General features: G+C 44.6%; 1 protein-coding gene across 2 annotated transcripts in view; it reads right to left on the reverse strand.

Annotated features, from left to right (window-relative positions):
* The window catches only part of SLCO3A1 (solute carrier organic anion transporter family member 3A1), a 123,508-nt gene that overhangs the window by 4,732 nt on the left and 94,412 nt on the right, over window positions 1-24,364 (reverse strand). Inside the window, exons 4-9 of one of the 2 annotated variants that reach the window (XR_003399151.1) lie at window positions 19,625-19,789; window positions 17,468-17,666; window positions 16,422-16,560; window positions 11,883-12,058; window positions 8,757-8,821; window positions 3,622-4,337 (exon numbers count right to left, since the gene is read on the reverse strand). Coding sequence is in view for 1 of the 2 variants with exons in the window: in XM_026856223.1 (XP_026712024.1) it covers window positions 3,958-4,337; window positions 8,757-8,821; window positions 11,883-12,058; window positions 16,422-16,560; window positions 17,468-17,666; window positions 19,625-19,789 (1,124 nt within the window). In the remaining variant the exon portion in view is untranslated. Of the gene's footprint in view, window positions 1-3,178; window positions 4,338-8,756; window positions 8,822-11,882; window positions 12,059-16,421; window positions 16,561-17,467; window positions 17,667-19,624; window positions 19,790-24,364 lie in introns of those variants that run through there. The other variant, XM_026856223.1, reaches the window with a different exon arrangement.

The following is a 24,364-nucleotide window of genomic DNA, read 5'->3' on the forward strand; positions in this document are numbered from 1 at the left end:
TGAAGCTAATTCCTCTCTGCATCCTTCCCTTTTCACCTCCCCTGCAAGGTGAGACCCACCTGAGATTAACAGTAGCAGTGCTGAATAGTTCAGTGCATCTCACAGGGGTATGGCAGTGTGAGGCCCCTATCGGTTGAATTTCCAAGGAATGGAAGGTTTGTCTAGGTAATTCAAGTGATGGCCTTTTTGGTCCCACTATACATCCAAGATGTGCTGGGCAAAGTCAGAAAAATGTATCATTACAATATGTATAAAAAAGAAGGTTCTGAAAATGTATCCCCCTGTTAACAGGGGTGCAAAAAAACTGATTCTAGCATCATCTGCACCAATTTTAGATTGGGGTCCCCTTTTGATTCCACTGGGGCTATGCCAAGGTGGTATCTGTGCAGGAGAAAGGAAATCCCAACCTGAAGTCACGCAAGGCAACTGGACAATCCCACAGAGACTGCTAAATCTCAAGTAAGTTTATTTTTTCAAACATCCCATTCCTTAGCAGACAGCCATGCAGGAAACACAGTGCTTGGAAATGTCAACAGTAACATTTCTGCTGAGACTGAGGGCTCAACAAAGCCCTGAATTTCAGTGCTCCTGAATATGGAGAAAAAGTTCCCAACATTAGATCTGGACTGCACAGCTCAGACCATGCCCCTGTTTCTGTTCCCAAGAATGGGCGTTTTTCTAACTCCACCCTTGTTCTTAAGTTTCCTGCACGGTTAAGGCAGTTGCGGGATGGAAGTGAAGTGCCGACAGGCGAAGGCCCATACTGCAGTTTGGGAAGCGGGAGGATGTCTGAGACTCTTCATTTGTTACTCTGTAACAAAAATTGGGTCACAGGCAAAATTGGCTTGTAGTTTTGAAATGAGAAAAAAAACCCCAGAGAGCTTGCTGGGATGGATGAAGGTTTTTCTCTGTGTGTTTTCTTTAAACTAAAGCTCTGCTCTTGAATCTGTACCAAAGCACTGATAGGAAAGCCCTTCATGATGCAGGCAAATGATGCATCCTTAAAAAAAAAAAAGAGTGGGATGGGGAGAGAGCCTTTCGAAAGACACATTATCAAAAGAAATAACAATTGTGCAGGAATTTTAAGTTACAGCTTAAAAATAATGTAAGTAACCCATTCAACTGCATCTTCCATACATACCAAGAGAAGAGATTAAATGAAAAAAAAGAAACAAAAATAAAAATGAAAACATTAAGCGCCCTGGAATCCTGTTTCTGTAATTCCGGTCAAGGGGGACTTTTGACTGTACTGACAAACCACAGCTCTTGAACACCAGGAGTTTGTTTTGCATCATGTCAGCATGCTATTCTCCTTCACCCCGGACTTTCAGAGGGGAAAAAAATAAAATTGTGAAAGGGGTTACAGAATTTCAAGCACTCAGCTTTTAGAAAGGTTCTATTCTGTGACATTTGTGTTCGAGTCTGAATGTGTGTGTATATAGTATAAAATCATGAGCTAACATTTGAAAAGACGGCAGTCTAAGTAATAAATTTGCAGAATGAAGAGAACTGTACAGAATGATTTCAAAGGCTTATACTTGACAATTATACATATTTTATGAGACAGTTATGCATCCTGTGCCTTTTTTAAATTCATTGTTTTATGGATGCAGTATCTCTATTTTAGCAGACAGGATATACTAAACCAATCTAATGGTCTAAAAAGCATCATTTACCACCCAACATAACAATGGCACTGCATAGCTTGGTAACTTTTTTTTTTTTCCTTAAACTCCTTCATTAATCAAGTGATTCTTAACATGGCTGAAAACCAAGAATCAAATATCTGCAGTTACAAAATCTGTCAAGTATTTGGCACAGTGGAGTTTATTCGATACACCCTTTTTTTCTTTTTTTGCCCTTATTGTTGCTGAACATATAATGCTGTGCATGAATTACAAACACACATGTAAAGTCAGTCAAGTGGAAGCAGTTTGATTTCCCACACCCATCTTTCAATGCCTAGATAAGAGCAAAGTCTGCTAAAAAGGTACTGAACATGACTGGCAAGTTATCAACCCTCTGTAATTGTGCCAACTCTGGGGTGTCCACTGCCAGCAATGGACAAAGACTTGGGGAAGATCAGCCCCTCTGCCATCTCCATGGAAGTGACGTCCAGCACTCGGTTCAACATGCTGGGTTACCTCTCTGAACATCTGCAAGATCACAACAGCTTCAAAATACAAACAAAAAAAGGAGCTTTTTGATTATGATGCTAACCCTTAAAACCCTTCTGACATTTAGTCCATTGGAAATGGGTCTGGTTCCTGGGGAAACCCTCATCAAACACAACCAATTTGTATTGCTTCCCAGCAGGAATGTTTTGGAAAAGAAAAACATGCATGCAAAATAAGCCTGACCCCATGCTTCTTGAAATCAGATGAAAGCTTCCCCATGATTTTTGCAGGCTTAGATAAGACTGCATTGCAAAAGCAAAGCCAAATCTGCTCCTGCATGGGTACCTCTTGACGATCTGAATGAAAATTTCAGAGGTGCTCAATGCTGGCCAGCCCCTGCTTCCATAACCTAGCCATCCACAGGAACACTATTTGCACATCTAAGGGCAAAACGTGGCCTTCAGGAGGGGAGATTATTCCACCTTCCTCACGTGGCTTCCACTGAAGTCAGTGGAATTTCTCAGGTTAAAAAAAAAAAAATCAATTGTGAGGGTTGCAGGGTTAAGGTCAGTATTCCTTTCATCTTGTACACACACACACACACACACGCACACGCACACACACTTTAAAGAAAACATCCACCACACAATTTCTAGATTGCAAATTATATATATATATATATATCTCTTTAAAAACTGGAGAGAACATAAACAGACTCTCCATATATATATATGTGTGTATTCACTGAGTCACATAGAATATGAAAAAACTATATTATGTAAATCATATTATCTATAATTCTCCAACTGACAATTGTTTTTATAGAGACACAGTGCATTCGTTCTCTTTTTTAAAAACATGTTACGTGTCTTCATTGGCTTGGTAGCATGTTAGAATGAAGGCGTATGGATAAAAACTGCAGAGGATTAAAGAAACCCCTTGAGTCACGTTGTGTTTGGGTTTAAACAGGATCCTTCCCCCAAACTAGCATAAATAATCCTCCCTATGGAAAAGTGTCAGCGATTTAAGGGTTAACATAGATTTGAAAATAATTTTTTAAAAAAAAAATCTTATCAGAGGACTACACAGACAAGTATTTGGAATTCATCCCCCTTTAAAAATGACAGCACGTTTGGCAAGTGTGAGCAAATGTCTTGAACTTTACTGGGTTTGAGAGATCTGAGCACAGCTATTCACAGACAACCACAAAGCTGCAATCTGCGAATAAGCCTCGGCTGGAAGGACTTGGATACCTCTGACAGCATTGCTCGCCACCTGGAAGGTTTCCAGCAGCTTTCAAGGTATTTATCATGGCCTCATGGCTGGTGACAGAGTGTGACTGGTGGAACAACTCCAGCACTGCTCCCTCTTTGCCATCACAGAACGCAGGGGGTTTGAACAGCACCCAGACCGCCTAACCCTTCAGCCCATGCTGCGGGGCTCCACGTATCCCCGGGACCCTGTTTGCAACCACAAACGCCTATTCCAGCACTGCTGTTATCACCTTCTCTATGCCTCATGCCCAATCCTGTCCGTTTGCCGAGCTCTCCGATGAACCTCCGCAGTTGCCCTTCTTGGAAGCTCGTACTGTCATCAAAGGGGCTGGTCCCCAGCCACAGCGGCTCCCTGCTTTCTCCATCACTCTGCAGGGTGTCACAAGTGATTCCATTAAAAGATGCTGTTCTCAAGAATCCTGGCTGGGTCTGACTTTGAGAAAAAGACAAAAGTTTCCTGTGTTGCTGTTGTTGTTTTGCAGTTGTGTTTCTTAATTCGTGCTCTTTTCTTGTTTTTATTAAAAAGGACCCTTGTATTATTAATATAGTTCACCCCTCCACAGTCACTATAAAACAGACTCCATATTTTCACACCACTCATGATCTTCAAGGTTATAGATAAATTTTGTCCTATGTGATTGATTTTGGGGCACCGAGTCCCGCCCCAGATTGTCTAGGGTGAGAGTAGAGGCAAAAAACTCACTAGTGCTGAGACCACCTTCGTGGTTCTTGATGTATCTTTTATAGTTTTTCCTCAAGCACTGCCAGGTGGTTGTATATAAGATGAATGCAAAAGACTTCAGGGCTATAGCAATACTAACATACAGGTATCTATAGACCACGTTGTCATACAGCGCGCAGGCTCCTTGCTCGCCGCAGAACGTGCTCCAGAACAGACATGTGGAGTCAATTCCAGCCCCAAAGATCAGCGGAGGTGGGATAAAACCTGTCAAAATAAGAGAGACAAATCATGCTTTTATGATCCTTACAATAAAGAGAGAAGACATGATTGCAGGGAATGGAAAGAGGATACTTTATCAAGGTTAACAGTCCCAGCTGCAGCCTGTGATTCTAATTTTTTAAGTTCTAAATCAACCTAAACAAAGTCTGTGGATGAGTTTTTAGCTTGGACTCGGCGTCTACGGAAGAGATTCCTGCTGATACCAACATGCAGGAAGGATTTTACTCAAGTTTAAGTGGCTTTTATTAAGCTTCTCGTTTGCCTAATGAGACTGAGTGGAGGGGTAAATGCAAGAGGAGGAGGAGGACAGCCTTTCAGCTTGTTCTCTGTTCAGATATTGATAATTCTGCTCTCCGGAGCGCTCACCTAAAGGATGCCATAGCCTGTAGTTCAGAGCCTGAAGTCAGCTGAGGCACTGAGGTCTAGTTTTGGACCTTTCCCTGACAGAAGTTTTTCTCCAAGTCTAAACAAAATAAACAATGGCCCCTAACAGATGCCAAAGATTAAATCTGAAAAGAAGGGAAAATTTCAGTGCACCATTAAATGAAATATCACAGCAGGATTCTCCCACAGCCACAGCAGCTAACTACTGACGAGTGTTTCTCAATCATAGTTTGAAGCAGAGCTGCAATCTTAAAGCAAAGTAATCACTCCAATCTCATTTAACTAATAAAGGCAATGTTTTTCTTCTCGACTTTTCCGCATCCTACAGGGACATGGTAGAGGCCCCCTGTTTCACATTACCCCGATGGTAGTTAAGACATCCACGTTCCAGCTTTGCACTCCCCAGCCAGCAAACGTGCACCGAATGTGCAGCACTCGGAAGAAAATGTGGATGTTCTACATAATGTAAACCATTTCTCTTCCTTCTGTTATATTTATGGGGGGAGGCTGGAAGCGGATAAACCCTGGAAAAATCCCTGATTGATGAAGTCACTGCTCTCTGTTAAAACAGCAAGCCAAGGAGAGCACTGTATCTATTGAAACCAAACAGCAGGTGGGCACCACACACCCTCAACAGCCACTCCATTGGTAGGTGATGTGCTGCCTGAGATTCTATAAATACACCTGTAGACAAACAGACACAACAACTGCAGTTTCTAGACAGGAAAGCGTTTTATCTCGGATCCGGTTTCATCATTAACCTGGATTTCCAGGCTTAAAAAAAGATACCTTGCCATGAACAAAACAGTGACATTCATGACACATATCCTAAGACTACAAATAAATTGGTTGTCTTCACTGTTCCCTGTGGTAACTGAGATCTCTTTATTTTATTTTGTTGTTGACTAGTGCTCTGCAAATTTTGTTTGATCTTCCTTATATGTTAATAAATGCAGGAGTTAAGAAAGTCTATATGGGCTTTTGGTACTCATTTTAACCAGTCATTAATAGCACAAAGCTAGTAAATAAAAACAGGTGCTAGAAAAGCAAGACAATCTTTTTGTTAGAAACACTAGTTTCAGTCATCATATCTAAAAACCTGGTTACGTTCTGGAAACCGTTTGTCATTTCAATGACTGGAAACTCCAGACTGGGCTGATTGTGCTTTTTTTTTTTTTTTTTTAAACCCGTGGACAACCACATGCTCAATTTGGAATTTTGGAATTTAAAAATTCAGCTGGGCTTCTGCCAGAAAGAAGCAAAAAGACTGTGCTGCTGAATGCACTTTGTGTGCCCAGTGCTGCACTGGTGCATGATGGTAATATCCAGATGTGGCAGTGACCAAACAGGAGCCGCATGCTTTCAGGACTAAGTGAAAAGTGCATTTGGATCATAATTTTGAGGCGTGATCCCCCTACTTGTTAACATGCTGAGAGATGATGATACAAAGCTTTGGAGATGTATAGGCTGAACTTCAGAGAGCGCTATCATCCCCATCTGCTGGCTTCAACTGGCTTTCCAGGTTTTCAGGATAATTTGGTCTGGAAATTGTTCCTCGTAAGACTTGAGGAAGGGCTTGTTTCACATAGCTACAGCTATGTGGATGCAGGCATGGATGTGGAAACCTTAAAGAGAAATATATGAAAAACTTTTAGGAACCAGTTTCAGGTCATTTTTACCAGAAGAGGACAACGAGACTCACAGGAACAACTCAGTGCCTAGACCCTCTGAGACATGAGTTTTGAAGGGCTGCAGTGCAGATTGAAAAGTCCTTTGAGAGAGAACCACTGTGTTTTTGTTATGCTGGAAGAAGAGAGGCAAGAGACATGGACTAGGTAAAACAAAAGGAGGTGCCCCGGTAAGTGGAGGATTTGCTAGGATGCATGGGGACCACCACCCAGAAAGGATGTGTCTGGGATCTTACAAGTCTAAAACTCTTTGCCATTCCAGACATTTCCATTGCAAACCTTTGGCTCCAACAGCATTGCTTTACTCTCTTCTCTGAGAAACTGCAGTAACACTTATAGATGAAGACACGGTTATGCTGCCCTTCTCAAAGCACAATTCCTGTGGAATAAGATAATACATCCAGGAGGATACCGGGAGAATTCAGTCTTGTTTCATGTTATTACAGTCAATATTAAAGAGATTCAATCATGTCTTACCTCTTACTGCAGAGTGTTGCAAAAATTTCTGCTATATATACACATATATTTCATTGAGGAAACTGTGGGGCTGTATAAAAAAAGCTTCTTCTGTCTTACTGAAATCTATTATCTACGATTGCACCTCCGGGTCTCATACGTCCTATATTTAATACTCTCCTTTGGTTCAAGAAGCAGCTATTATCACTCTCTCCTTAAGTCAAAGCTTAAAGGTGAACTGAAAAGCTTTTAAAATAAATCAGTAAAGCTATTCTCAAACCTCAGGTTGTTAAGGGCAAAATTTGGATACTCTTGCTCATATTGAAAAGTACCTTTCTCTTCATTTTCTATGGGTTTCAAGCTGCAGTGCTGATATGCTTCAGGATATATTGTCTTATTTCATGGGAATTCCTTAGTGACAAAGCAACATACAAAGATTTGAGTTTAAATACTTACTATGGCTTTTTTATTGGAAGAAAAAAAAAAATTTGTTCAACTTAAGCACACATGTCTGAGCCTGGTTTTGAAGGAATTCAAGATGCCACTATCTCAGGAGGTTTCTCTCTTTTGAAAGGAAAAAAGAAAAGAGAGAAAACATCTCCCCTTCAGTACTTTTCCTTTTGGAAACAACAGGCCACTGCTATCCTCCTGACAGACTTGACTGCTGATACTCCACATTCAGCCAACAGGAGCTGAAGACAGGTCAAAACCTCAGAGCAGCCCTGACAGCTAAAGAAAATGCTGTCTTTGCAAGGCTTGAACCAGAGCTGACCCAAGTCAACCCAGAAGCTTCCCCCTGAGCTGTCTGAGCTCTGGATAAGATCACCTGATGGAGCTCTCTGTATGACTGCAGTTACTTCACTGAAAGCAATGAAAATCTAATCGGCTTTATTGCAAACTGGTCTGGGACCACCATGTCCCTTTCAGCTAATGGGGAATGAGGTGTTACAAAAAATAAGTAAATAAATGAGGTCACTTATTCAAAGCAATGCATGGTACTTTTGGATTTTTGGTCCCCTACCTCCTAATGCCTTGCTGCAGTGTAGGAGATGGCATTTTACTCTCCAGCTCATTCCTTTTAGACTGGGAGGGAGGCATGCAGGGAAGGTGCCCTGCTAAAACAAAAGTAAATTCCACCTTTACAAGACATGGAAACCCTGTGCATGAGACGGACCCACACAATGATGGATCAGAGAGGACTTTTACCCTGAATCACTGAGATTAATGAGCTGAAATATAGGAGCTTGAAGATAAAAGCCATCTCTTCAAAGGGGGAAAAAGCCCTACTACCCAGAAACAAGATGCAGGTGAATAACAGCCCAGTGTCTTCCTTTTAATTCATACAGGAGAAGCACATGCTGGTCCAGAGGAACAGCCACATGTCTTTTAATGGGATATTAACCCACAGGAGGATACAAGCACTCAGCCCCCCTCATTTCACTGTTTCCCTTTCTGAGAGACCTGAAGGAAGGGAAAAACACATCATATAACACAGGTCCTGTCCCTCAAAGAAGGATGAAAATACATATCTCTCTACTTCAGCACTATGCAATACAGCAGTAATTTTGCAAACTGCTGACATGTTAATAACAGCTATAGAAGAGTAACTGGTTGCGTGGAACCATGGCACAAATGGTCATTTCTCATGCAACACCACATTTTCTTCCATTAGCACAATTCAAATGGCAGGAAAAGTGCCTTCAGGAGCCTTGATGTGATATCCTTCACAGAGAGGGCTCAGACCCTGTTGTGTCAGACCCCACTAATGACAGCCACAGCATCGCACGGAGTAGAAATCATTATTTGCATGTTAAAAATACGTTTTTCCATGAGGAAGGAAGGGATGGGAGAGAAGGATATGGAATTTTTTACCTACCTAGCAAACGGAGCAGCAGGAAAAGCACCCCCAAAGCGTAGGACTTGAGTTCGGGGCTCACGGTTCTGCAGGGAGGAGTGAGGGAGAGAGTGAAATTGATTCTTGTTCTGCTTTGATTAACACACCCTGTGGCCATTCTGTACTGTCAGCCAGGATGCCACCACCACCTCTTCAAAAAGTCATTAATGGGGTTTTTCTTCTCCCTTTGCCCGAACTGCCTACAGCCCCCAAAGTAATTGCATTGGTGATAAGTTCAGGAATTTAGCTAAGTCATTAATAACAACTACTAATCTTGTCGTTGGATGGGGAAAAATGAAATTCCCATCCCAGTAAATCACCATTTATAAGCTTCCCATCATGCTTTCAAGGCTCCAGATGTTGTGAATTGGTGGGAGAGAAAACTTTTTGTTCCCAGAGTATTGGAACAAGAGAGAGAAAGGAGGATGACGGACCAAAAGGTTCATTCAGCCTGTTAAGCCTCCCCAGTGAGGCCGTGCTCAAGAAGTCTAGTTTAGTTAAGCACATGAATTTTTTTTATGCCGGTAAGACAACAGTTGCTCTGCCTTTTGCTATGAACACAACCCACTCTATCACATTAGTGTTATCCTTCAAAGGTGCTTTAAAAAATAATACATGGCTTTCTAATTTGCTTAGCTCAAGGCTAAAGTCATCCTCTTGGGGTAGGCTCAGCAAAGCCTTTGGAATTTCAGAAAACATTCATTTGGTCTTAAGTCTTATAACTGCATTTTATTTCCCACAGTGTATAAAGTCTGGGAAAGCAGGGCAGTGATCCCCATATGACTAGATTCATCACACTTGGGAACTTCAAAGACCAAAGCTGCCTCTTCCATTAGCTCCTTACAGAGGTCTGCAGGCAGCGCTGCTAGTGGCACCCATGGTGGCAGTGGTGGTCCTGGAGGGCCATCAGACAACACTGATAAAACAGCAAGAAAGAGCAACAGGTTTTAAGCTGAGAAGACCATTCTGATCACCTGCCCTCATCTCACACGTTACACTGGCCATGTAACACTGTACCCTGATTCCTGCATGAAGCCTGTGACCTCTGATGGAATTTCAGCAGAGTTTTCAGGCAGACCCCCAGGCTCAGTATAAAGCCTTTATGCCATGAAGCGTCTAACTTTGGAAAAATGTTCCTGTGGTTAATGCCTTGGCTCAGATAGGATTCTGCAGTAGGGTGGGAAATGAAGGAAACTGAGTATTAAAGTTTATTTTATGGAAAAAATAGATTACCATGTTTTAATCAGTGGTGGTGTCCATTGGTCCACCTTTTTGTATTTAAGACCAGTCAATCCCCATACCTCAGGGCAGACTAAAAGTTGCCACCTGAGACATCTCCTTTTCTCACTGACTGCAGCACTGAATAAATGAGTTGCCTAGACAAGATAACTAATTTGTAGACAATGAAGTTCATTTTTAAACTATCCATAGGAGTTGCCAATACCATTTGTCACTGCCATGGTCACCGGGGACACACTCAAAGACCAAAACCTTCTTTTAGCAATCCAAGATGGCAGTTGCAAGAGAGCATGAGGTGTTACATGCTAAGAGCTCTTCTCCATACATTTCAGTAGCTATCAGTGATTCTGAGGGGAGCGTTGTTACTAATTTGGATGTGTGAATTGTTTATGTCCTACAGCTGTGAGCTGAATAGTTTTAATATTCCCTTTAATTTTCTCATTCCCTTGTACTCTTCTTCCAGGATGGTGACTGGCTTATCACATTTGAAGTTGAGACAAAGATGTCTCCATGCAGGATCCTATAGGTGCTGGCAGATCCCTTGAACAAAGAACTCTTCAAACTACTTTTGCCACAGTATTTATTACAAGAAATCTGATTTCCCTTTAGCTACTGTAGATGCAAAGAGAGAAACAAACTAGTAGGTGGAATATCTCACTTTGTGTCCTGCAGGGAGACATGCCCTCACAGAGCTGTTCTGTCCAAGATCCACTCAAGAGTGTGTTTCTAATACAGACCTTATTGATTGAATTTTATTGGAATTTTCCAGGCAGCAGAATGGATCTGCTATTTATGCCTCTGGTTATTATTCTCAACAAGTGACAGCCTGGACAGATAAGTAATTCTGGATAAATGTGAGCTTAGATATATACATATATCATAAGGTGAAGTGTTCCACGTATCTGGAAATAACGCAAGGTCAGTTATTTGAATAAGATACTTTTGCTCACCTATTCATATTGGTCCAACTCAGAGATGTCCTTCAGACTTTCAAGTTCCTTCTGTTCTTGGACTTGGTCCAGAGTGAAAGAAATTAAACCCCAGCCAGGAGAGTACTGACCAAAGCTAGCCTTTCATTTTTCCATCGTTTCTACAATCTCCAAGCCATCTCTAAAGGTATCTTATTAAGCCATTCTGCACTGAGAACACGGGGTTGCAATTCTGCTCCTTTCCTGATGCAGTTGTAATGTCCTTACTACCTGGACTGGAAACTGCATGTATGTATTTCCCTTCCCATGCTAATCCCAGCCTTCGTAACAACAAGCCTGCCACTTTCCTTTGCAGCACCCCTGCAGGGATTTTCTCTGTTTGCAAGCCCAGTCCCTCCTCACTCCCATTTTACCAAAGCTGTACTCGAGCAATTCCTGAATTCTCTCTAGCAGGTCAGTACTGCAGGCACTGAAGTCGGTGGGGCCATACCACAGATGAACTAGGTGCTACCAAGTGGGATACTGGCTTAGAGAGAAAATGATTTAATTAACACTGAAACAGTGGAGCTGAAATTCAGGCAAAACTCCTTGGGATTTCATATTCCCAACTCCTGCCTGCATGTAAAGGCAGTAACATATGAGAAAGCCTGTGCCCATAGTTCCTCATTTGCTGAGGAGGTTCAAAGTCTTTTGAAAATATGGGCAGCTCTTTAAAGGTTTCTCCACCAGGGACTTTTTAGTCAAAGGAGGATTTTCTATTGAACTGAACCTCCATTTAAGCCAAAGTCACTGATATGCAGCCAAAAAGGCAAAGGCCAGGAGCTGTGCAGGACCCTCGGCTCCCTGCAGCTCCCAGCAGTAGCCCATGGCCCCCCAGCCCTGCTCCCACCCCAAGAGCAGTCCCAGCGAGCCCATCGCGCCCTGCCCGCAGCGCTCCTACCTGATGAGGATGATGACTGACGGCGTCTGCGCCATGGCCCCAATCATGCTGCAAACGCACATCACGCAGAGGAATGTCAAGAAGGCCTCTTCACAGCCGGGGCTGGGGCATTTGCCGGGAACGACGGTGGCATTTTCGGCAGGGACCGAGGTGAGGCACGAACAGCCACTGAGGTTCTGCGGAGAGCACAGGGGTTCAGGGGAAGTGAGAGCAGTGGTCCCTGCCACCCACCCTCTGTAACGAGGGCTTGCCAACAGCAACTCTGAATCCCCCAATGGTCAATTAAGTAACTCCTAAGTGCTTATTTGAGGGGGGTTTCAGAAAGGATTTCAGAAGCACATCAGCTCTGATGCATGCTACCAGCAAGGGAAAGCTGTCCCTTGGCTTGTTTCTTTTCTTCTGCTCCTTTCAAGTCTCTCCCATAAATGTCACTAGGACAAAATTATTACTAAGTTATAACTCTTTGGAGGAAAATAAAAAAACGATCTGTGTCCCTGAAACAAGGGAGATCCCCAAATTATGGTCCTAATTACTTCCATATTTACCTTTGTCCTCTTGGCTGTTGCAATTAGACTGAAGTACATTAAAAGCAGGTACATCTGCAGCACCCTGAATCCTGGGAAGGAGCCACCCAAGGTGGGTGCTGTGGCTCGCCAAGAGCTCAAGAGCTGAACTATCACAGCTTGGCGGCACAGACACTGCTGGACTCAAGTACTTACAGGGCTACTAAATGACATCTGGTTCAGAGGGATTTGTGTTGAGCTAAAAGCTGAAGTCAGGAGAGATAAACTTTATCAATACGTGATCAGAACGAGGGCGAAATGACTGCATTTTTCTTTGATCTCTCCAGCAAGTGCAGGATGTGAATAAAAAATGCTTTGTTTGCCAGTCACAGATCTAGGGATTTATTTATTTTTTTTCTTATTTTCCAACTCACCCTCCTGAATTTCTGAGAGGGGGATGCCAGTGCAATTAAGGCACACAATACTACCAAGAAATCCCTTAACGAATACAGAATGAAACAATCATAAATGATTCATGGCTTCTCTTCATCAGCCCGCTGGGTTTGCAGGTCACATGTTTGTAAGAGGAGTAATGCCATAAAATAAAACATATTGAAAAACAGCTAAATCTCCTCCCCTTCCTCCCTATCACGTTCAAGCAGAAATTCCTTTGCTTTTTTGCTGGGGTCCCCTTAGGACCATACAAAAGCACAATTTCTGGTTCACTGCCTCCAAAGATAAGGATCTGTGGGGATACTACTCCAGCATTTCTGACACCAATCTCTTTCTTCTGCATAGGATTCAAGTGATTTTCTTCCAAGTAAGTGCACAGAGGGCAAGAGAGACTGCAGTGCAGAACTCAAGGAGAGCTGGAACACACATGCAGGTGCCTTTCCGGCTGGCAAGCAATAATTAACATAACAAATTTCCTGTGCTGTGAGTTAGAAGATGCCACCTGAAGGCTTCGAGATGGTGACAATTAGCACCACTGCAGTGGTGCTTGCACAGAGACAACAGGGGTTTGTAGTTCCTGGCTCTTACTGCAGCGCATTGCTAGCAACCAAGCCGGACACAATCCTCTGGATTAAAACCCATCTAAATCCTGGAAGGTACATACCTGCACTGAAATATCCTGGGACAAAACTCTCATCATGGCGAACACACAGAACTGGCTGCTTATTTCTCATGGGCTCTCATCAATGGAGAGAAAGTATCTGTTTCTGGCAATGGTGGGGCAGAGTCTACTCCCATCAGTGTGCTTTTTTACAAACCACAAGGCAGGTCCCCACCTTCATTGCCTGAAAATTTGCCCCTCAATCCACTTTTTTGACCATTCTGCACAAAGGTGCTAGCCCAAAGCAGTGTAAGTAATTTGTACCAACTACATCTGCTTGCTTAGCGCTGTACCTCATCCCTACCTGGGAGATTTTTGATCTTTTATTCCTGACACACTATACAACTCACAGACATCAAACAAGGAAACATCAAAGATGGAGTTTTACTTTTGTCCTGTGGAGAGGCAACTTTTTGCTACCTGTGCCAAATTGTTATACTTTCCCTTGTCTGCAACCCCACTGCATTCAACTACACATTATCACAGCTTTCCACTGCCCAGCAGCTTGCACACCCAGATTTACTGTGTGTGTGCGTGAAGCTGCACAGATGCAGAGTTTGCACCTTTAACAGCATCCTGAGTTTGTGGTAATTATCTAGGCAAATTACTCATGTTTTTAATTACTCATTCTTTTTAAACCCTGGCTCTGACAGAGAAGGGACAGGCTGGTACTTCAGTGCAACACCAGGAGATGCCAACATGGTTATGCCAGGCTGGAATTTGTGAATCTCCAGACAAAAGGGTGAGAGAAGCAATGGCATCAAATGAACAAGATACATGGTCAAAGGCTTTGTACACAAGGGTCATTCCCAGGAATGGCTTCAAAGAGAAAATCCTGAGGGTGCCTGAGCTCTGCCCATCAGCAATGATACTCCTACAGCTTTTTGGACAGGCACACCTCTGCAACCAGCTCAGTAAGAGAGAAAAATGAAAAATATAAAACTGAGCTACACATTGCTTTTAGAAATTGTTCACAGAGGAAAAGTGGAGAGAGGCAGTCAGAAACATCCAGTGCAGTAAAGTTAAATAAAGCATTCAGAGAATTTTATGTCCCAGTAAAAAGCAACCCTTGGCTCATCACAAGCATATAACATTCACAAGACCCTCTAGACAGGTCGTTACCTGGATTATGGGTTTAAAACCTGGTTTGGCAATTTGGCTTTGCCTCAGGGCCATTGCATGGCCAAACTGGTCCATAACTCTTGAAAACACCCTTTCCAGAGGATACTACTACTTCACTAATTTGTGTTTGAAATGTTACTGAAAAAAACCCCACAAAACAAAGCCATGAAAAGAACCCCAAGATGATGACGAAAAGGCAAAATAAGAAAGAATGAGTAAGAGAGAGGTTGAGGGAGAGCGAGGCTTTTGCTCAGAGGTTTGCTCTTGCAAAGCACAAGGTCAGGCAGCTGCAGACTGAAGGGTCAGAGCTGAATTTCCATCACTGTGCTCCTTCCAGAGGAGGCAGAACTTTGCCCCAAACCGCACAGCGAGGAGGTTGCTCCCGCACTCCAGCCACAACCACACCAGCTGTACTCTTGCTAAAGACTCGGTGAACTGGTGAGACACTATTCTGCATGCCCCGTACAAGCTGGCTTCTTGTTAAAATGATTGTGTGGCCGCCCCAGGTGTTGACTTGTTTCTTGCTGGGAGGAGGAAGAGGGCAGGAGGTAACACCTTCACATGTGCCACACACTCGTGGAGTCCCTTGCGGGGTTGTTGAAATCACCCTGAAACTGTGGCATTTTAAAGGGTTGCCTACGTCTCTGAGGCTGGAGTGGGAATTGAGGAGGGAAGAGGTTTAAGCAGGACAAGCTCCCAGGTCATCTGGGCTGTGAGGCTGCACAGAAAGCTTGCACCTCTGCTCACCATTGCTCACAAGCAGTTTGTCTCTTTAGGGCAGGAAGGGAGGTTTGATGCCTCCTCAAGAACGAAGGATGAAGCCGTGGAGGGATAACTGCATATGGTGAGCACTGATGTCCCTGCAGCCACGAACGGTCACTGTGACAAGGCTGACCTCCCACAGGCTCCACACAGGCAGTGTGGCAGCAGTCAGCATGCCTGGCACAGCCCCAGGCAAGGAGCAAGGACTGCAGGAACCCCACCAGTTCCCACCCATGGGAACAACAGTTACTAATTTTTAGCGTAACCCAGAAGATGTTAGCATTTCAGCAGCAAAAAATGGAAAAGCAGGCTTTTAAGATATTGTTAAAAATTCCCCACATCTTCTTTACACAGAGATGATTTAGTCTTTAAGGGTTCTCTAAAGGAAATAAACTCTTAGATATGGAGAACTGAAAAATGCAGAATGTCTTTAGATGGAGTGTCTGCTCCCTTGACAACTGCTCTTACTGCTGCCTTAGAGCAAAGCAGGGAAAGAGAGAGAAGCAAGAGGAGTGCAAGAAATGCTTAAACAAGGGTGAATAAAACCAGGATCTCATCATATTTGTCTAGGAACCAGATCATAGAAAAGAGAAAGAGGAAAAAGAATAGAAGGATTGCTCAGGGCAAACACAGGCAGGTGGAGAAGTGGGGAGATGAGGAGCTGCAGGAGAAAAGAGAAGCTGGTCCCACAGCCCGGGCTAGTGAGCTCTCATGGAGGATCTGTGTTGTGCCAGTGGGAAACCATGCAGATCTCCTCCTGTGTTCCTTGCTTCCATAGTGAGGAGAAAGACCAGAGGAGGAGGATGGGAAATCCCATCCCACGCTGTGGGTGACCCTAGCTGCCAGAGTCAGCGGGCATTTATGTAACAGTGAAAAATGACAGTGGCTCAGGCCCATCTGAGGTATGAGGTTAGCCTTTGGGGGTGTAACCACTGCTGGCTGTAAATAAGCTACTCTACCAGATATGCACTAACCTCACTCACTCGCGCTCACAGAATTGTTCCTACAGGCAAGAGGTCCCAAGGAAAGCCCACTCACCGTGCTGCTGCAGCCAGCAAAGCAGGCAGATAAGTATGTGACCCCATCTGCCCCACAGACTGGAGTGAAGGAATCAGTTTGGCATTCACAGTTGTTATTGCAGGGGGAATATGGGTCCAGAGATGAGGTTGGAGTTGAGCTGTAAGAGAAACAGAAAAATTAATGGGCAGTGTGATGATATTAGCCAGCTTTTCCAATCATTGCCACACAAAGACGGCTTTGAAGAGCTGTAGTTAAGGTAAACAAATCACAAAAAGCAGTGGGCAGGCTATCTGGGTCTCAGGTTTAAGGAATACTGGCTACAGCCTCTCCCTGGGGACAGAAATGCAATGGCCACTATCCCTCTGCAACAGGGGATCTAATGTGAGACTTGGACTGCCTGGTTTACCCAATGAGAAGCCCCAAGGAAACCTGAAGAGATGTTGTAGTGAATGCTCTGTATTTTACTGGAAAAGTAACTGTGAGGAGCTGAGAGTCTGGAGTTGTTGTTTACTCAAGAGTCACCGCTGCATACTGAGGAGCACCAGAGAAGAAAATACAGAATAACTCTCTCCAAGTCCTGTGAATGCTACAGGGCACCATGTACCTCATGTCTCCCATTAAAATGGGCCTGGAGCCACGCATACTCTCTCCTTGCTCTATCTGAATTTCCAGGCATCTAAAACCTGGTTCTACAAATTCCCCTCAGGCACTGAAATTATGTACAAAGCAGCGCATATCCCTTGCTGCCAGAGGAAGCGAGACGGCGCAGTGGACCCAGTGCTGTGTAGGTGGCCATGGGTGCAGAATCAGGGCTGGCATCTTTCAATTCAGTTTGACTGATTTTATTAAAATTCCATTGTCAGCTGCAGGTACTCAACATTCACAGGGATGAGTGGCATGAAATCATCCCAAACTAAAGGCCCTGTATGACATTGCCTTCTATATGCTTGCTCCATATGGCTGTCTAAGGGCCAGCGCTGCCTGAAGGCTGCCTATCAAGGACAAGAACGTGGCATTTATGTTCATAAGGCTGCGAGAGACCATAAAACTCTCTGGGGACTCACTTGTTTCCATAGGGAACAGTAACCCCTGCCACAGGTCCTGTGTCGCATCCCAGGAACAGGAAAGACACATAGCAAGCTGTGGACACCAGGTTCACCAGCATGGCCATCCTGATGGCTCCCAGAGCAGACAGGCTGAGCTTCTTCACCAAGAGGCCACCCAGGAATATGCCCAGACACGCGCATGGGATTGCTGTCATCCCTGCAGGAGGAAAAATCAGTTAGCAAGAAGCACGAGCGAGGCTCAGTGAACCATATTACTTCAGCTTTTTACTTTTCATCAGGGAGATCTGTGTGCTAGCATGGGGAAACCTTGCAATGACCAACTGCTGGAGTACCCCCAAGCTGGGGTGCCCAAAAAGAGAACAGATGCAAACGGTTATGTTATCTTGCAAAGAGGAACTGAGATCTTCCTCCAGTTCTCATCCATATCGGAGGGAGATGTCAAAATTGCTGAGATTGGCCCACCCTAACCAAAGCAGCAGCATCTCTGATGCTTCCTGGAACAGCTGGCAGACAAATAAAGTCAAGAGTTTTCTGGGTGTCTAAGAGGCTTTGAATGAGTCCTGCTTGGTATACTTCACAGCAGTCTGATCTTCAGAGATTAGACAATAGTTCCATTTGAAAATATGAAGTCTCCCTTAAAGAGCCTTCTTAAACTGCGAGATGCAAAATCACTGCCAAGAGTGACTCACTGTCCAGGCACAGAAAGGCATTATCACACCAAGCTTGTCTGGGTTCACTTTTATCCCTTTGCTGCCAGTTATCTTCCAGACCTTACCTAAGCTGGGCTAAGCTTAGAAGCACATCCAAATCCTGGCATTCCTGGACTCCCATAAAAGCCATGTGGTAAATCTGGTAGCAGCTTTGTTTAAATTAAACAAGTTGTTGTGAGGACCATGGATGTATTAGTCTGCTTTCCTCCTGCTGGGTCAGAAGCAGGACGTGCTCTGGCTCACGGGTGATTCCCTCTTTGCTGACCAGCTAGCTGCAATCACAAGCTGACTGGCCAGGCATCTCCCTCCAAACAGTGTAGCAGTTCTCCTTCTCCCAGCGGATCAACAGTGAAGTTGCTTTCCTTTGCCAAGCCTTTAATTTTCAGGAAAGATGGAAGAACCCAACGTCTTTGACATCGCTGCCCTTCTGTCAAATCATATTAAAATTCATCAGTGAGTTCCTGTGTTGCTGGGGGAGTCCAGATTGACTGCAGGGGATTGTTTCATTTGGAAAACCAGGCCAAACCCAGAATATATCAATGAGTTCAATAGCAAAATAAATGTCAGGCGAGAAGCTTGAAAGCTCCTTATTTTGATACTAAGATCCACCCATTTCAGATGTCCTGGCTTTTGACAGATCATTGCCAGCTGCCTATCTGGTGAGCTGTGGTTGCAGATCAACCAAGATCAACTCATAGATATCTTAACTGGGTGCTGCCAAGAGAACAGCTGTCATAAACAAATTACTGGGCCTGTTTGGGAATGAGCAGGAGGAGAAAATAAATGAAGATCCTGCCTGTGCATCAGTGTCCTGACAGGGAATGAGTGAACACTGAGAAACACACATATATGTGCCTCAGCAGCGTAGCACCGTCAGAGAGAAGAGGCCTTTGAAAGACAAGCAGGCTGCGCTAGCTTGGGTATTTGAACTGCTGATGGCAGTATGGGGAAAGGAAGGACTAGCAGGAGAAACTGGGCTTCCTAACCCAAATGGAGATGGCTGGAGAGCTCTGGGGTACCTGAACCATGAGACAAGCAGTTCGATGGGCCGCCCTGTTGCTCAGCGAGCAGCTACAGTCTAGGGCAACCAAATGGCCCAGTTTGGTTGGGATTTCTGCCCTACTTCAGGGCCATCACCGACTTTCATACCCTGGCGGTGTCATACTAATTCTCACACAACAGGCTTGGCTACAGGGGAAGTGATTGCAGCGGGGTGCAGGGGAGAGCACAGTGGAGAAGGGAGGATCACAGAGGTCTGCTCTGGGCTCTGCAGCCAAGGCACAGCTGGAGCCCAGCCCTCACACTCACAGACACATTTCTAGATGTCAGGCAAATTGCTTTTTGGGCAGTTTAACCAGTAAGACTAGTTGAAGTTACCGTCCATGCTGAACACTTTTAAATGCCTTTAGATGCTGGATATTGGGTGGCCGCTGTGGTTACTCACCCAGGAGCTGGTTGGCAGATGAGGTGGTGAGGTTGAACTGCTGCTCCAGGTATTTTCCCAGGAAGGCGGCGAAGCCAGCCACCACTGCGATCTCCATGCAGGCTGCCAGGATGATACAGGTGAAGACAGGATTGGAGAGCAAGTGCTTAGTTACTTTGGGGATCACTAGAAGAGAGAAAAAAGGAAGAAGTGTTTTTGCATAGGCTCTACTTGAGGTGCTGGAGGCACCTTGCTGCTCTCCTGCAGGACAAACTCACTTCAGATCAGAAGTAATCTTCTGTTCTGCACAGACAAGCCAGTTGAAATGTGGCAACACCAGAAAAAAGTGAAACACCAGAACAGTGCCATCTAAAGATTCAGATACCAGGCGGGTGCAAAAAGAGGTCACCTGCTGTTATGTTTACATCTTAAAGATGATTTTGAAATTTTGCAGGATGTTTTCCACTATCACTTCTGTTTCCCCTACGGCAAAGTCAACCAAAGCCTAGTATTCCCTTTCTCCTTCACCTTTCCTTACGTGCTCCCCATGAACAACACTGAGCCAGCTGATGGGTATCATGAGTACTGTATTCAGCACCACACAGATTCTTGCAAGGTTTCAGACACAAGCTAACCCAGCTCAATTTTGGCCTTTCCTTTTCCTGCCATCCGGATTTGCTTCATTTCCTTATTCCCACGTAACACCGGCTCACTTGCTGAGGGACACCTTGCAGCACACGCATGTGCAAGCTGAAATTCTCCTGCTCAGCCTGGGGCTGTGGCCACTCACAGGCATAAGGGACCTCATGCCTGGGACAGGCCTGTTAGCCTGCATGTTCCCATAACCCAGAGCTTCACCAGCCAAGCAACACCTTCCATGCAGACCCTACCAGCCTTGGTGGCTGCAAAGGTGGAAGAGGATTGTGTAAGATGCACACACACTTGCTTTAGTTTCATGATGCCCTGGCTCCGCCCTCCTGAATCATTAGCGTCCAGAGTCCTCTTCTCCAAGCCCATCTCTATTTCCGATAAGCAAACACGAGTTACCTTACAAAGGGAAATCTGGCTAATGAATCAAGGTAGCACATTTTCTACTCCAGCGAACATTTTAATTATGGCCAAGATAACACAGCTTGAAGAAGAGAGCATCCCAGTATAGAAGAGAGCCTTGCTTTGTCTCAGTATCTGATGACTAATTTCTCCCTGAATTAAATGTGAAAATCATTAAGTTTGAAAATTACCTTGCTGAAGTGTAGTGAAGCCTCAGTGGACCCCTATTTGCATTTTGAAAATCATCCCCCACATCCCCTATGGTGTACGAAGGTCTGGCAGATGACAGATTTCTCTGGTGTTGGCTTCTGTTTACCCTTAGGGCTTTTTTTTGGTGCAAAATCTAATTGCACTAGCCTCAGCAAGTGAACGCACAGCTCTCTGACAAGGTTCTGCTTGGGTCCCCTTGGTTCTTTCTTGGAGCGGAGGGGAGAAAGGGTTATAATTAGGTTTGAACTAACCTTTTTGGAAGGGGCCACTCCACAGTTTCTGGTCTCTTTAGATCACACATGTTTTTTCACGCTGTATAAAATTCTTGCTTCCTGAGGATTTGCTGAACATAATGAAGGTGCAGGAGGCATAGTATATTTTAGTAGAACGTTGGGAAAAAAAAAATACTGGGAGGGAGGAACGGGGGTGGGGGATTCAGATGTGGATAGATCTCAGAAGCCACCTGCTGCCTCTTTCAGTTCTTTGGTGGCCACCTACAGAATTTCGTCTTCTTGCCAAGGAAAGGAGGGAAAATGCAAAGGTGGACTTGGCAGCGCTGAGCTTGAAAAGCCATATTTAAGGTATTAATGCCTGTTGTGTCTCTGGAGTTCAGTTTGTTCAAGATTAATGGATTCCTCGAGATGTAGCTTTGTGCCAATTCAAATGCAAAGACACAAAGGTCTACCTCTAACTTTATCCACAAAATACTAACAATGACAGCCTGTCTTTTGCAGGAGGGAGTTAAGATCATGGACATTTCTTTCTGAAGTTGGAAAAGCTGGTACCCAACCATCATGCATTACCAAGGTCAAAATCCATCCTTTGTACTTGGGAATGGACAGTAAAAATGTTGCAGAGTTATACCATCTCACACTAGAGAAAAGGCTCTTGTGACTGCCTTGCCTGGCTGTGCTGGGCTACAAGTCCCATCACTTCATCATTGCTTCTTCTCCCTGTGAGCTTTCTGGGACAGGTCCTGTCCTTCACTGCATGTTTGACCACCATCTACTGCAGCAGGGCTCTGTACCAGCTGGAGGGTACCCAGTGCAAAGAATGCAGAGGCAAGGGAGGTAATGCCTGGCAGCCTCCACCATCTCCTCAGCCAGGGCCAGCTCGTTCCCTTTCATTTTCTAAGGGAAATGACAGGAGGCTCCCCATAGAAATGAATATCCTTTCATCTTGCTACTGCCACCCGTTAAGATGAATCATTTGACACCTGCTGCTGCCTTATCTGTCTCAGTTCTTGGGGTGAAATACCTCTGGGAACAAGATCAGAAGTCAGCAATGAAGTTTAAAAATCTCTCAATAGATTAGAGTGACGTGCTTTCAGCTGCCTGGCATATGGTGCTGGGTAAGAAGGGGGAATGGAAAATGTCTGATGTGGGCCAGTAAAGCCCTGGGGAACACAACAGCTAAGCACGGTGCTTCTTCACTGGAGCCAATCCCAGCAAAAGTAATGATAAACGTTACCCTGCACCCTGTTGGCCCAAAGGTTAGCTGCACACTTTGTAGCAGCACTTTGGAGCTATAAATCTGAGGTTGAAGCCCATTCACCAAATGAGAAAAGGGAAAGGTCTTTTGGATTCAAAGGAGGTTCAAAAATCTACCTGTAGAACCCACAAGCTGTATTAGACACAGCACAGAAAGACTCAATCTCCCACAGTCAGAAGGACCAGCTCATTTAATGTCCTTATCCCAGTGCACCCAATACACTACAGAAATGACGTCAGAAAAGCAATTCTCATTGCCATGGCAAGGTTCACTGAGAAGAACAAGAAACCTCAACTGCTTTTCACTGTTGTAGTACTTAAAAGCCCAACACTTCAGACCATCCACGTGCAGCATTGGTCATAGGACCATCCATAGGTTCCATAGGTTGGAAGTGACCCAGGAGGATGTCCAAAAGCTCTCCAACAGCTTTGCCAATCCCTTGACTTCCCACCTTTTAACACCCCTAGCAACACCCATGCCAAGGCATCAAGCATTCTCCCTATCTCCTGCTGTGGGGCCAGCTGTGGGTGACAGGCCAGGGACTTGTCAAGCAAACACATGCACACCAAGTAGCTTTGATTTGTCACTAAACATCAGGGAGTACCGGGGATAATTGGCAACCTCATTACATGAGGTTTAACTACTCTCCAGAAACGACAAACTATAATCATCACGTTGGTGCTTGAAATGAATTGTTTGGAACATTACAATCACCAAGGCCCCTTTTTCCAGTTGGAGCACCCTACAGAGACATGTTTTCAATTTGCAGTAAAGATGAGGAACACAGAAATCAAAGTAATAAATTAGAGGGAGGTTTAAAGCCCAGTCCACCTAGGACAGTGCAGTGAGGGAAAGGCAAAATGTAGCGTTGAGCCAAACATTACTTTCTAATAGCAATGTAGGCAGCAAGCCTCAGATCTGAACAGAAAACAAAAGGCACAATCTCCACCTGGCTTGAGGAATAAGGGATGAAGAAAACAGTGCAGGCAGCAAGAAGAAAATACCTTCTGGAAAGAGGCAGCTCCTTCAAAAGAGAAGCTGGAGTAAGACTAGAGACGCTGAAGATATGTCTTATGAGTTTAATATGCTGAGGTCTATGTGGTCTTGGCAAAATCAGTATCACAAAGGATATGAAGGAAAATGATGATACTCATGTCAAAGAGGCTTCTTGACAGATACTAGCTTGAAGCAATAGTAATGTTCTTATGGAAGGAAAGCAGGTCCTTCTAGTTTATCATCTTGCCCCCAGCGGCCTCCTTTGCTCGATTTCAGAGGGGTACGTAAGCCTCCCTCACCCGCATCAGGGAGATCACGGCAAGGCACAGAATCTTTTCAGAGACAGACATACTCTGCCTGACCTCAGCTTCTATCCTGAAGCATGCAGGCTGAAAGCCTTTCTGAATTAATCAAAGCTTCTGATAACAAGGATGCTGGCTTTGAAACAGTCAAGAATTGGCCAACAAAGTCCACATCCTCGTGAAATCCAAGCCAAAGGAAACGTGGGAGACTGACGGGACCTGATGTGGGGCATTTTATCATCAGCCACCTCCCCCTTATCTACGATTAGGATTTCTCAGCAAGCCTTTTAGATGTTGGTAGGGAGCCAAGACCCAAATCCAAAAAGGTATTAAGGTTGTGGCACCCATCTGGATCAGGGCCAAAGACTCACCGCTATGGCCATGAGTGGAAGTACAGATGGAGCCCTCTCCAAAAGCTTGTCACTATGAATTGCAGAGCCATGAATTTAAAACTAGCCATTAATCCAGCTCAATTCTATGAACTTCTACCAAGGACTACAGGCTCTCCATGGCCCAGGACCCCTCTGCATAGCTGAGAGCTTCTGACCCAGTGCTGCGTGTCTGCTCCCAGAGAGCACTTTTGGGGAGAGAAATCCAGGATTCAGAGCAGCTCCCTCTCTAGGTATTCAGCAGATTGATACACAGAGCAGGAAGGAACCGAACAGAAGACAAGACAGCTGTCAGCTGTACATCCCAGCTCTCCTACGCTCTT

The sequence above is a fragment of the Athene cunicularia genome (genome assembly GCF_003259725.1).
Source record: "Athene cunicularia isolate RWA chromosome 10 unlocalized genomic scaffold, athCun1 chr10_part1, whole genome shotgun sequence".
Classification (NCBI taxonomy): domain Eukaryota; kingdom Metazoa; phylum Chordata; class Aves; order Strigiformes; family Strigidae; genus Athene; species Athene cunicularia.